Raw genomic sequence first — 15,480 nt, forward strand, 5'->3', positions numbered from 1 at the left:
CTCCCCAAAAGACAATGCTTTAGTGTAAGGTGATAGCAGAGAAGCAGGTGGGCATGGTTAGATCCTGGATTTATTTTAAAGATGGAGCCAAAAAATCTGCTGATGGACTGGATGTGAGGACCGACAGAAAGAGAGATGCCCAAGATGCTCCACGGTTCTTGGCTGGCCTCAGGAACTGAAAGGATAGAGTTGCTATTTACCAAGATGGGAAGTCAGCAGAAAGAGCAGCTCTGAAAGACTGTTCTGGGCACGCTGCAATGATTGAGGTGTTATTAGGCATCCAAGTGAAGATGCAGGGAAGTCAGCTGGATATACAAGGCTGGAATTCAAAGGAGAGATCATCAAATTGTCCTCTGTACATTACATATCATTATATGGTAATGACAGAACTGACCCAGTAAAAGTACTGACTTACGTCTAAATTGTTTTTTAAGCAACTGTGTCTTTCAGACTAAATAAAATTGATCATTGGAATTTCTAACATATAGGATTAAAAATAACTATTTCATTCCAGAACTGAAAGCCAGAAAGTTAAAGATTATTTTGTCTGGATTTTTAAAATGTAGAGGACGTTAACATCTCTGTCATACTAGGATATGATGGCCAACTGCAATTATAAACTTTCAAGATCTGAAGAGAAGAAAGAGCTATAAACATAAAGACAATAAATCTGTAAATCTAAGAGAAATTTCTAAGATCAGAGTGAAAAAGAGAAGGTATATCACTGCAGAATGTCCCAGAATTGGTACACATTAAAAAGCAACAACCAGGTTGGCCAATTGACAGTATGAATAACCTACTGGTTTATACTAGAGCTGCCCAGCATACAACTGATGATCTATTATTGATACATTTTACTAAGTTTTCTTACTTGTTTTCTCTTCAGAATATATTCCAACCTTATATTGAAAACAAAGGATTCATTTTCCATAAACATGTTTAGAATCAAATGTGCTAATATTTACCTATGTAAAAAGCAAGATGTTTATAAAATGATAAAGAATAAGAACTGAGACATAGGAACTTTATTTTACCTGCCTGTAGCAGATAGAACATAGGATTGTTTACAGGTTACTAGGATTGTTTTTGTTTTTCTTTAAATGGCATTCAATCAGTCCATCAAAATGTAAAACCTTATACTAGCCAAAGAAAGAATAGCAACCCAAGATAAAAAACATAAGCATGTAAGTCAAGCCAGGATGCTATTATAGTTCTTCTGCTACATAACTTAGTTAATGGAAACTAATGTTTTCCTCCTGATGGTATTTGACATGGGTTGAATTCATCCAGAAGCAGAAGGCAAGCAAAACTGGTAGATGTGGTATGTAGAGGCCAGTCTCCAAAGACACAGAACAGAGGCAGCACAAAACTTGGCAGGAGAGCTGTGCCAAATAGAGCACCATAAACACAGAAAGAAGATTCTGGTGTGGACCGGCAAGGTGCAGTTGGGCTGGTTTCCTTTGACCCACCCCTATCTTCCATACTCCAGGCCTCCTGGTCAATCAATACAATCCTGAAACATCTCACTCATACACCTCATACATGCACGGTCACAAACTGAGTTAGTATCATATCTTTTTTCCCTCTTCTGCCTGAGTAATGGAATTCTACAGGGTTGAAGTAAGTGCAATGGGGAAACTGAAACATGGTGTGACCCTCTAAAATGAAGATTACAGGTCTGTTCATTGGTAGAAAGTCTATCTAATGTGTTCTCCCCATAAAAATTAGACGCATCCTCCAATTAAGAGGACTAGACTCTAATAACTGGCATTTAACAAAATCTCAGGAGAGCCAAACGCAGCTGAACAACAACTGTCTATTCCCTACCCACATCCTCAATGCAGCCATTATAAACCCTTTAAATATAAAATAATAAAAGTTTAGAACTATGATACTATTTAGCACAACCTCATTCACCTCATAAAGGAAATAAAACCAAAGAGGCTAAGCTACTTGCCCAAGGTCATAAATTTCCTAAGAAGCAAAAAGAAAATTAGAATCTATGTTTGTGAACTAAGGCCAGTGCTTTTTCTATTTCATTATACAATGTTTACCATTAACAGCTTTGTTTTTATTTTAAATCGGATGCTTTAGAGATTTCCTAACCCTTCATATAATGTTAACATTTAAATATTCTTTGGACTGTTTTTAGATCTCTAGCCTCCTATTTCTTTTCACTTTGCTAAAACTCCTCACAATGTTTACTGCCCCCAAAAGAGCTCATTCAACCTTGTAAAGATAAAAAAAAAAAAAAGCAAAATAAATTAAGTAGAAAATAATTTACCTAAATTGCAAGCTGAGTAAACTAAATCACTCAAACAGATATATCAAATGCTTAACAGTCACAAAATGAAAAATGTACTCATTACTATTTTCTTAATCAGCTCTTCCTGACCTAAGAAATTTATTATGTTAACTGCAATCTCAAGGATATACACACTAATGGAACAAAATATCCTTTGTTTGATGTCACAGCATTATAAATCTCTAGTGCTATTTTAAACTGTCAATTTATTTGAAATAGAAATGTCCTTCACTTTCATAAATCCTATAGATCAAATTCATCTCACTTGTTTATGGAATAAAACTACAAAAAGTAGCACACTGTGACACAAATCAATCATGTCTCAGGAGTTTTCTTCTGGAGAGACGGTGGTTAGGGGAAGGACTGGAAGCGGACTACCTCTCCATGTTGTGTGTAGAAATCAAGACTTTTTTTTCTATTAGCCTATTTTGAAAGACAATGTAAAGGGTGGCTTTTGTTCCCCTGGGGAAATATAATTTTTTAAATAACCACAATCTGGCTATTTTTTAAGTTTTTAATATTTTTTTCACATTAATACATATATAATGTACAAAGGACATTAAGCTGCCAACGATAATAATAAGAGCAAAGTATGTAGCTTGATATCAAGTTAGATTCAATAATCTGTATGTGAATGAAAAGGTAGTAACAGCAAAAACATTTCTGAAAAAGAAGAATAAAGTGAGAACACTTTAATCTAACAAGTATCAAAGCTCACAACAATTAATTAAGACAAGTTTACATAATTTCAGAATAGAAAGTCACTACACAAAGCCATGGACATATGGACATGATATAGGAAAACGGAGGGGTACAGGACTGATTTTCCTTAACTGATACATGTTAGTGTGATGGTTACCTTTATATGTCAACGTGACATCAAGTATTTGTCAATAGAAGAGAAGAAGGATTTTACCTCAACCAGTAAGACATCAATTAAAAAAAAAACCTACTTCAAAGTAGCTTTTAGATACAGACATACAGATAAGCATCTAGATATAAAGGTAGATGTGTAAATCTTAATTCAAGATGTAAGAAATATTTCAATATACCTGTATGCTGCCGAACTCAACATTCTCATAATGGAAATGCGCACATTCAGCCATCTTCGGAAAGTGACCTTTAGTGAAGGGTAACCTGAAACACACGAAATAAATAAGAAATAAGACAGTGAAACAGTAAAAATTACTAAGTTTAAGGGAAAAATACAATGGATTTAAGAGCTCATGCAAGCAAAAATATTTAGTAAGCACATGCGCATGAGCCACACATATCCACACAAATCCTCTTAAAAATACACTGAATCAGATGAGTATTACATTTAGTGTACAGATCAAAACCAAAAATAAAAAAAGCATCACCATTATCTCCTAATTTTGACCCAAACCAATATCCACAGAAAAACTGTTATTTTCAGCAAATGTTACGGAAACTGTGAACAGCCAGCTTCTAACCAGAAGCAGCATTCCCAACACAAAGTACAAAACCAGATTTTACCTGTGAATGTTGTCACAGCCCATCAGTCCTGGAGTGGTGGACCTGGACGCAGAATGAACATTTTTATCCTTGTCTTTCCTCTACTTATACACGAAGCATAGCTATCTAACTCTACCAAGTGAAAAGATGGTTTTCCTCTTCAAAACTGATTACCTTCAGGTACAGGATGAATAGCCCTTATTCAAAATGACACAGAGACCAGAAGAGTTTTGGATTTCAGATTTTTTCAGATTTTGGAATATTTGCATATATCTGTGGGATACCTTGGGGCTGGGACCCAAGTCTAAACACAAAATTCATTTATATTTCATATATATTTTATACAGAGCCTGAAGGTAATGTTATACAACATTTTAAATAATTTTGTGCATGAAACAAAATTTTAACTGTGAACACTCACGTAAGGTCAGGTGTGAAATTTCCCATTTGTGCTGCCATGTTGGCACTCAAAAAGTTTCACATTTTGGAGCACTTTGGATTTCACAGCTTCAGATTAGAGATGCTCAACCTGTATTTCACTTAACAGTCAACTCTTGGCATCTACTTCATGCTCCTCAAAGGCAAACCTGAAATCTAATAATCTCATAACTCAAACAATAAAGCTGGTATTTCTGAATGAATGAGAGCATGCACTAAGGGTACCAAGAATGACATGGTTAGACTGTTCCTGTCAAACAACTGTAAAATAACAGAAAATGACATGTTGCTTCAAGAGCAAAAATAAAGTCTATTTTAGAGGAGTGGATAATCTGTAGGCCTATTCTACTGACTGCTGAGTCATAATTTAAGGATTAACAATTGCACAGTAACAGCATGTTTTTGTAAAAAGTCTAAATAAAAGTTTTAAGAGAACTAAAGAACTGATTTCCATTCGTAGGAATTCATTTAGAATCCACTGTAAAGTTATACTCACTTTTTCACATGCTTAACCTTCATACTGGCTGTACTGCCACACGTCTTAAGAGTAAGATCTCCAGGAATCTCTGGAACATCTGCACCTCTTGCCTTAAAAAATAAAGACAAAATATTTATGACTATTACTTTAGTATTACACTTTTTTAAAAAGCAGGTTATAATTTATGTTAATAGTTCTGCTGACTTTTTGCCTACAAAATATATCTTGGTTTAATAATCTTAAAATTATTACTTACTTGAGTTTTAATTATTAAGAACATAAATTATTCACCTGATTTAAATATTCAGCTTTACTGTATAAGGGAAATTTTTCTGTGAGAATAACAATTTTCATGCTTTTGTAATCAAATTTCAAAACCAGCTATTATATACCTCAATACAAATTAAAATTTCCCCTGGAAGTTGTTGGAATAAAATAACCTTTGTTAAAATAATTAATAAACATTAAAATGCTAATATAAACAAAGAAATTAGGAGATTAAAACATGTATTTCTCACACCAAAATCTGAACATGACATGTATATAATACTTCCAAATTACTCCTTAGTCTGTCATAGTTTTCATAGTGGTGAATTCTTAACTTTAGTGATACAATCAGGTATATCATTTTTTAAAAAACAAAATGAAAAATCAAAAAGTTCTTAACACTCTGGACAAAAGTCAAGTCCAAATATCTATTTTAAAAATAAATTTGTGCTATAATACCTACGATTTATAATTTTAAAAAAACTTAAGTTGAATTATGATAGCCCATGCCACATGATTCAATAGGGGAGAATAATGTGAGATAAGCAGTTAAAGTAAGCTGGGAGGAGAATCGCAACCTTAACTTTTGTAATGTTTTCTTGTGAGAAAACAAAAAAGCCAGACAGTTTACATACTTTTTTTTTTTAAATAGGACTTTTCAAAGATATGAGGTGACAATGTATGAACTTATGAGAATTAAACCTTGTTACGTCATCACAGTGTGCTGGGTTCAATTTTCCTTTTTGAGGGTTTTTTTTTCTTAGCAAATTTAACTATTTATAAGGGTTGGTATTTCATGATCAAGACTTCTTAGATATATTTTTATTCCTTCTTCGAGGTCTCCCAAAGAAAACAGAGTATTACTATATTCTTTAGTAATGAAACAGAACTCATTCCATCTTGCAGCTACCACATGGATTCAATGAAACTTTTTATAAATATAAGATAACATCTTGTCTTATTTTTCCTCTATCGTGAAACAAAATTACTTCATAATCCTAGGTATTATTTCATCAGTACTCATCATCATTCAATTACACCTTATCATACTAGAAAAAAATTTTAAGACTAAAATAAAAAGTATATTTTTAAAAAGGGAAAATGAGATAATATCCTAGAAAAAGGGTTGACAAACCTTTTCTTAAAGAGCCAGGCGGTAAATATTTTAGGTTTGTGGGCCACATTATCTTTGCCACTATTCAATTCTTCTATTGTAGTGTAAAAGTAGCTACTTATAAATGACCAAACACAGCCATGTTCCAATAAAACCTGATTTGCAAAAACAGGCATCCAACAAGGTAAAGTTTGCAAACCCCTGTCCTACAGAGTTGATGCCACAGTGAAATAAATTATCATCCAGTTTTTATACTGTGTTGCCTAAACTGCCTCATCTTCAAGAAGGTATTTAAAAAGCTTGGAGACACCATCTTTCTAGTCTGCATTTCACTTTCATTTAATATATTCACTAATTCAATAGTTTTCATTTTCTTTCACTTATAAAAAAAGAGAAAAACACTGACAAAGAAAGATACCTTATAATGAACAGATACATGAAAAGGTGGGTACAAAGAGACAACAGCACTCTAGACTCTAATAAAGATGGCAAAACAATCACGTACATGATATATCAGACTAATTATAATATCCTAGATGAATATAGTATTGAGTATTAAGAATTGAGTGAACAATATATTTCTAAGGACAAAAAAGGAAATACAGTATTCTCCAGGTGGTCATTCAACTGAAAGCACTTTTTCTTGCAATATTCTGCGACAACCTGGATCACCTGGTTTTGCCAATAAAAAAAAGTGAAAGTGTGACAATACTCTTTCATCTATTATGATGTTTGTGCACCAAAATTTACTTAACAGGTTCGTCAAGCTTAAATTCTTATTAAAATTTCTAATAAGGTGGCTTTTCACTATTCTGTATTGTTCATAAATTGACTTAAAAATATAAACGAATAAAAAAGAATCCACTAGACTGAGTTAATAAATGGTGATGACTTTATTTGGTAGACTGGAAATAGAAACGTTAGCTTTCTTTTGAAAACAACCTCTTTGTGCTAGCTAGGGAGGCCACTGTTCCTAAATACATCTAAAGAGAAAACGAGAAAACCTGCCCAGCTTATAATCCGTATGAGAGAGGAACATCATGTACCACACGCCTCTGCAACCACAACTACTGGACTGTAGATGGAAACATGACCCAAAGGTAAATCCACAGGCTATGCAAAAGGGCCTGACGGGAAAACCTCTGCCTAAAAAGACAAAATGATAATAATTAGGCCAGTGAACCAAACAATGGTCCAAAAAGCTTCAGAGGATTCAAGAAAATATGTTTGAACCAATAGTTCAACTAGTCTGTGACCATGTATGTTCTGTCCAGCAATATTTTCCTATAGCACAGAAAAGTTTCAGGAATATCCTAGCCCCTCAGTATATTTTTGTGAATGAACAAATACAATACACTTTAACATAACAAGATTTTGTCATTTACTCTTTTAAGATGAAGCCAGTAGAACTGAAAGGAAAATACTGTACTATTATTCAATCACCTGATGAACTAATATTTTCACCTACATATTTTAAAAATAAAACAAATTATCTTAAATTTCTATTGAGAGCACATATCTTGAGTTATTCTGTTGCTCCAAACCAAAGATTAAGAAAGTTCTTTTTTAGAAAATAGTTCATTAACTGATATTCATTCATAAAAATAACAATTTTTCCCATTTTTCATGTTATAATTACCACTTAATTATGCTTCCAAAATAAGAGTTTATAATATCATCAACACAGTAACAGCACCATTCATCAACAGAACATTCAAAAGACCTCAAAAGGCAACGGAACATATGTTCATAAAAGCACACACCATTTACATTTAAACCCTCTATGTGTCTATCTCTAGCAATTAACTGGCTTCCTAGAAAATTAGACAAAAACATTAAAGAAATTAATGGATTCAATAACAATTTTTATTTCCTCACTCTTCCCTACTTGTTTACACTATATAATTCAACATGTTCATTATCCCTGCCTATACAACCCTGTCCTCAAAATCCAATTCAAATCCACCTAGTCTGTTTACTCCTACACCGATAATTTTGCCAAATGCTGATATTTTCCTTCATTAATCTTTCAAAGGATTTATCCTGTATACAGTATATTGGGGCATTTCATTATATTTTTATTCATCTTTTAATGCAAACTGCCATGTAGTGTTCTCTAATAAAAGACTTTTCCATTCATCAAGAGGGTAAATTCCTTGAGCATGAAGCCAATGGAATAACATATGTACATGTTTTACTAGTATTTGACATCCACAATCCCCATTAAAACACTAAAATTTAGCATCCTTCAAGGAAAACAGTCAAAGAAACTGAGTATTGTTAACTACTCTAGAAAAGCACATAAAGTTTTTATCTCTGATTTTTAATTCCCCTAGATGACATTATTATCTATGAACATCTACAGTTAACAAAGAGTCATTTTAATAGCTCTAATTTTACGATTAAAAATATTTTACCCTTACTGTTTGAAGCACACTGCTAAATGATCTTCCAGAGGGCCTGATCTAATTCACACTGCTACCAAGTATGCACAAGAGTGCCTATTTTCTGACAACCTCACTAACATTAAATATTATTGAATCTTTACTTTTTTCATTCTGATAGTTACTTCTTCACCTTTCTTTTATAATTAACAAAAGAGTTGAACATAATTTCATATTTTGGTGGGTATGTAGTTATTATTGTGTGTAATACTGTTTTCAACTTATATTCTCTATCTTCAAGACTTTTTAAAAATTAAAGCTAGTCATATTTGTATGACATAATATGCCAACATAGTTAATAGCTTTCCATTAAAATTATAAACCTCGAAATTGGAGGCCTTACTTAGACCTTCTAATTTCAAGACTTATTATAAAGCAATACTAAGTAGGACAAAGTGCCACTGGAGTTAAGGATAAACAAATGAATGAAATATAATGCAATCCAAAAAAGGCCCACACATATACAATAAAAGTTTATTTATGACAAAGGAGCCAGTGCAATTCAAAAGAACAGCACTGTCAATCAATCGGAACAGTACAGTTTTTAAAAGTATGCAAAAATTAAGAATAAAACTTCAATCTTCTCTTAATATACAAAAATTAATTCAGGATGGAAATTCAGTCATTATGAAAAATAATAAATATTCTAATGAAAAATAATAAATATTCTAAAAATAAACACAACAATAAATCTGAGGTAAGCAACAAGAAGCAAAAAAAATTTTTTTTCACTCATAAGTGAAAAAAATTAATACATTCAACGGCATCAAAATTACAAACAAGGAAGTTATACTTAACATATATAAAGAACTCCTTGTAACAAAATAATTAATAATCCAATTTTTAAACTGGCAAAAAAACACCTCAACAGGTATTTCACAGAACAGAATACTAACAGCCAATAATCAAGCTACTCAGTGTCATTATTCATCAAGAAAATGCAAAATAAAACCACAATGAAGTAACAGTGCACACCTGCCAAAAAGCCCAAATTAAAAATAAAATAGAATAGGGTACCAGTGCTGGCAAAGATGCATTGCTGGTTAGAGTATACAATAGCATAGCCATTTGGGAAACTGTTTGATAATTAATTGGTAATTCCTACTAAGCATACTTCATGATCCTATGACTACACTCCCAAATATGTATCCCCCCTAAATTATTTCACATGTACAACAAAAACTTGTACATAAATATTAACAGAAGTTTATTCATAACCACTAAAAATAAAAACATTATAAATACACAAAGAGTAGAATCAGTGAATAAATTATGGCATATATATATGCAATGGAATTCTGTGATCGAAAAATAATTATTAATATATTCAACAACATGAATAAATCCGACAGTTGTTACAGTACATGAAAGAAGACAGAAGAACAAAATCTTGCTGTATTATTACATTTATATGAAGTTCAAGAATAGGTAAAATTATTCATAGAAATAAGAACAGTGTTACATCTGGCTGGTGAGAAATACGAAAAAACCTTACCAAGAAATGTTTTATATCTCGGTGTGGGTGGTGGTTTCACAGAAGTATACAAGACATGAAATGGACAAACATTAGGGCATTTTACTCACTTATGTGTGTGTTTGTTAAACTTCAATTAAAAATTAACAGTAAAAAGGTCAAGGGGAATTTTTATAGAACTTTAGCTGGTTCTACATTCGTCTGGAATAGTTATGATAACTATGGAAACAATGAGAAATGAGGGAATAATAATATTCCATAGAACTGAAAAAGAATGATGTCTTTCAAACTCATTTTATAATACCAGTTAACCCCAGATATCAAAACCACCCAAAGAAAACAGGAAAAGCAGACTTGGAGAGCCAGAGAATGTGGGCAAAGTCTCCAATAAAAAACCATCCAAAACCACTTTTAAGGAAGCAGATCTCGTAAGAACTCGCTCACTACAACGAAAACAGCAAGGGGGAAATCCTTCCCCATGACCCCATCACCTCCCAGCAGGCCCCTCCTCCAACTTTGGGAATTATAATTTGACATGAGATTTGGATGGGCCCACAAATCCAAACCATATCACCAGGTGAGTGGTGGCATGGGTACTTAAGAGCCTGAGTGCAAACCCATTTTTGAGTAGAGAAACAATAAAGGACGACCCTACTGTATAAAGGCTGTGGGGATAACCCTTGGTATCATTTTCTCTCTCTTCTTGCATTACTTAGACCCGACACCAGCCCGAATCAGGAAAAATAGTGCAAGGCAAGACTTTTTTGTTCTTAATTTTTATTTTTAAGTTCTGGGGTACATGTGCAGGATGTGCAGGTTTGTTACAGAGGTAAACATTTGCCATGGTGGTTTGCTGCACCTATCAACCCATCACCGAGGTGTTAAGCCTAGCATGCATCAGCTATTTTTCCTAATGCTCAGTGCAAGAGTTTTAAAACTCTTAGAGAACTTCATCTTTCTCACGAAAGAAAACAAGAAAAGCAGTCTTGGAGAGCCAGAGAATGTGGGCAAAGTCCCCAATAAAAAACAGCAGGCTAGGCGCAGTAGCTCATGCCTGTAATCCCAGGATTTTGGGAGGCCAAGGCAAGAGGATTGCTTGAATCCAGGAGTTTGAGGCCAGCCTGGGAAACAGAGGGAGACCCCATCTCTACAGAAAAATTTAAATGTTAGCCAGGCATGGTGGCACGTGCCTGTGGTTGCAGCTACTCAGTGGGCTGAGGTGGGAGAATTGCTTGAGCCTAAGGTTAAGGCTGCAGAAAGCCATGATTATGCCACTGCACTCCAGCCTAAGCAACAGAGCAAGATCCAGGGGAAAAAAAAAAAAGGGCAGGATAAGACCACAGTGACCCCCATGAAACTGAACTGATGTTGAAACCACCACCTATAAAAATCTAGATGAAACTTCAATCTGAACCCAGCCAGGCTGGTGTCTAAGCAAGCACGAATCAACATTCTCCAGAGGATTTCAATAAGGAGTCAGAGTCTCACAGCATAATATTCAGAATGTCCACAACATGATTAAAAATTACTAGCTATATCAAAAACCAGACAAATATGAGCTATTTCCAAAGGAAAATACAACCTAGAAATGTCAAATCTGAGATGAAACAGATTGGAATAATCAGACAAAGACTTTAAAACAGGTATTATAAACACATTGCATTAGATATTGGAACCAATGGAAAGACTGAAATTCTCTTCCAAAAATAAAAAAACTATAAAAAAACCCAAATATAAATTTTAGAACAGAGAAATGTAGCATCTCAAATAAAAAATACTGGCTTAGCTTAACAAAATACCCTGAGACTGGGTAATTTACAAAGAAAAGGGATTTAGTTGGTCCACGATTCCACAGGCTGTGTAGGAAGCATGACTGGCGAGGCCTCAGGAAACTTACAATCATAGCGGAAGGCAAAGAGGAAGGAGGCATGTCTTACACGTTTAGAGCCGGAGGAAGAGTAAGCAGGGGGAAGAGTGAGCAGGAGGAAGAGTGACAGAGAAAAGAGTCAGTGAACCTGACAACAGACAAAAAATCATGCAATCTGAAGAAAAGACAGTTAATTTTTTTAAAAGACTGACAAAATATGAACAGACCTATAGATAGCTAAGGGATAATATCAAAAGCTCTAACACTCATGTCTTCGAAGTCTCTGAAGATGAGAAAAAACACACTAGTACAGGAAAAAAGTGAAATTTCTGAAAACATTACAAATTTATTGAAAGACATATATTTACAGATTCAAGATCACAGAAAACAAAACACGTAACATCAAAGAAAACTACAAACCAAAACATCATAATCAAGCTGTTGAAAACCAAATATAAACGAAGTATTCTGAGAGCATCCAGAAACAAAAAAGATACATTATGTATTGGTATGGAGTAATAAGGATTTAAATGACTGTGGATTTCTCATCAGAAACCAGAAGACAGTGGAGCAACGTGTATACATTTCAGAAAGAACTCTCAACCCAGAAATCTGCATCAAGTGACAATATCCTTCAGAAATGATGTAAAAACCAGAACATACTAAGATAAGAGAAAACTAAGAGAATCTGTCACCAGTAGATAGGCTCTAAAAGAAATGCTAAAAGAAGCTCCTCAGGTATAAGGAAAATAACTCAGGTTAACTGAAATTTGGCCCTTCTGGCATGAAGAGAGAACAACAGAAATGGTGAATAATTAGGCAAATATAACAGATCATTAATCTCCACTTAAATGCTTTAAAATATATGTGCCACTTGAAAGCACAAATTATAAAACTGATGAAAGTTTATGTGATCTATATAAAAACTGTAACATAAGGATGGTAGATAAGGGAACCTAGATGGTGGTAGGATTTCTACATTCTACTTGAAGTATAAAATAATAATTTTAAGTATAATATGAAAAGTTTAGTAAATTGGAACCAAGAGTATGTAAAAAAGATAAAAACACTATGACCAAACAGATCATCCCAAGACTGTAGGGGAGAAAATAATCATATAGTCATCTCTGAGGCAGTAAAAACATCTGAAAAAATTCCAAACCCTGTTCATTAAAAAAAAAAAAAAAAAATCAGCAAACTAAAAAATAAAAGAGAACATCCTTAATGTGATTTTTTAAAAAGTATCCAGAAAGAAACTAAAGGTCTATAGTACTTAATGATGAAATATTTAAAGTTTCAAATTTGATACCAAGAACAAGAAAAGGATGTATGTACCACATCTATTCATCATTATTCTGGAGTGCCTCACCAGCGTAATCAGGAAAGTAAAAGAAATAAAAGACTGTGCACATGTGAAATTTTAAAAGAATTCACAAACTCAGAATTAATCAAAGAATGTATCAAGGTCTCTAGGCATAAAGTAAATACACAAAAATTAACTAGATTTGAAACATATTAGCAATAAACATGCAGAATATAAAATTTTAAAGCCAATTTTAAAATTCCAACTATAATAGCATTGAAGAAAACATCAAATACCTAGGAACATTTCTAATAAAAAATGTGAAAGACCTTGCTATGTTCTGAACATCTGACATCTGTGTTCCATCGAAATGTGTATATTAAAACCTAACCCCCAAGGTGATGGTAGTAAGAGGTCAGGCCTTTGGGAAGTGATTACGTCATGATGCCTCTGCCCTCATGAATGGAGTTAGTGCCCTTATAAAAGAGGCATGAGTTGTGGGAGCCTGTTTTGTCTTCCACCATGTGAGAACACATAAAAGGTGCCACTTCTAAGAAAGAAACCCTCACCAGACACTGAATCTGCTGGATCGATCCTGGACTTCCCAGCCTCCGAAACTATGAGCAATAGTTCTAATATGAAAATATAATTGTTTATAAATTACTAACTCTAAGGTATTTTGTTATAGCAGCCAGAACAGACTGACACAGAACTCTACACTAAAAACTACAAACATTCTTCAAAAATTAAAGACAATCTAAATAGATATATTATACATGCACATGTGCCTCATTTGCATAGATTAGAAGATACAATAATGTCAAGGTGTCAATTCTTCCCCAATATTATCTGTAGACTTATCTGCAGAAATTGGGAAACTAATTCTAAAAATGTATATAGAAATGCAAAAGACACAGAAGTACCAAGATAAGAAGGGCAAAGCTGGAAGACACTAGCTATCAGATATCAAGTTTTACTGTAAAAGTATAATAACTAAGACACTGTGGTATTTGGTCTAAGTCTAGAAAAATGGACCAAAAGATCACAATAGAGAATTCAGACAGCAGCCAACAATATGGTTATCTGACTCATGACAAAAGCACCACCGCAATTAAGTCAGAAAAAAGATGGCCATTTCAATAACTGTACTAAGTCAATCTGATTTCTATATGAATAAAAATGAAGGTTGGCCGGGCGTGGTGGCTCATGCCTGTAATCCCAGCACTTTGGGAGGCCAAGGCTGGCGGATCACAAGGTCAGGAGATAGAGACCATCCTGTCTAACACAGTGAAACCCTGTCTCTACTAAAAATACAAAAAATTAGCCGGGCGTGGTGGCAGGTGCCTGTAGTCCCAGCTACTCAGGAGTCTGAGGCAGGAGAATGGCATGAACCCGGGAGGCAGAGCTTGCAATGAGCCGAGATCGTGCCACTACACTCCAGCCTGGGCAACAGAGCAAGACTCCATCTCAAAAACAAAACAAAACAAAAAAAAGAATGTTGACCCAAACCTCACATCATGCACAAAAATCAATTTTAAATAGTTCACAGACCCAAACATAAAAGGTTAACATGTTCTTCTACAAAGTACCTTCATGACATTGGGATAGCAAAGATTTCTTAAAAGGACACACACGGAAAAAACAATTATTCCGACACCCTACAAAATTTAATAAAGTGGACTTCACTAAATCTAAGCATTTCTGATTACCAAATGATAAAATTAAGCATTCAAAAAGATAAGTCAGAGTCTAAAAGAAGAAATTGGAAGATATGTCTCAGATAAATGACTAGTGCCCATAATAGATAAAGAACTTCTAAACATTAACCTAAAGAAAGACAACCTAACAGAAAAAAAAGGCAAAACTTGAATGAGCAAATTACAAAAGAGGATATCGCAAGGGTCAATAAGAATATGAAATGGTGCCAAACATAAATAATCATCACAGAAATAAAGCCCACATAAGATTCTATTACATACAGAACCCTGGCACAAAAACTACATATTGCAGGATTTCATGTATAAAAACACTGGTTACCTTTGGTGGGAAAGATAATGACTGAGAGGTACTCAAGAGAGATTTCTGAATTTCAGGAAAAGTTCTATGTTTAAATCTGGGTGGTGGTCACATAAGAAGAAAACATAAGCAAAAAGTAATAAAGCTGTAAGATAAGATCTGTGACTTCTCTGTATGTAAGATATACCTAAATAACAAAGTAAATAAAATTAAATGGGAAAAACAGACAATAGCAAGAAAGTGGAAAATTATAGGCTAATCTTATTAAACACAAATGCAAAAAACATAAGCTAAATAG

At 33.8% G+C, this 15,480-nt stretch overlaps 1 protein-coding gene across 5 annotated transcripts in view; it reads right to left on the reverse strand.

Moving 5' to 3' along the window:
- Nucleotides 1-15,480, reverse strand: part of ARHGAP32 (Rho GTPase activating protein 32) — a 317,966-nt gene that overhangs the window by 161,680 nt on the left and 140,806 nt on the right. For 4 of the 5 annotated variants that reach the window (XM_063671615.1, XM_054438140.2, XM_063671614.1 and 1 more), the window contains 3 exons: nt 4,716-4,807; nt 3,803-3,844; nt 3,358-3,442 (listed from right to left, as the gene is read on the reverse strand). In XM_063671615.1, the coding sequence (XP_063527685.1) occupies nt 3,358-3,442; nt 3,803-3,844; nt 4,716-4,807 (219 nt within the window). The remainder of the gene's footprint in view (nt 1-3,357; nt 3,443-3,802; nt 3,845-4,715; nt 4,808-15,480) is intronic. The other variant, XM_054438141.2, reaches the window with a different exon arrangement.

The sequence above is a fragment of the Pongo pygmaeus genome, chromosome 9 (genome assembly GCF_028885625.2).
Source record: "Pongo pygmaeus isolate AG05252 chromosome 9, NHGRI_mPonPyg2-v2.0_pri, whole genome shotgun sequence".
Lineage (NCBI taxonomy): Eukaryota > Metazoa > Chordata > Mammalia > Primates > Hominidae > Pongo > Pongo pygmaeus.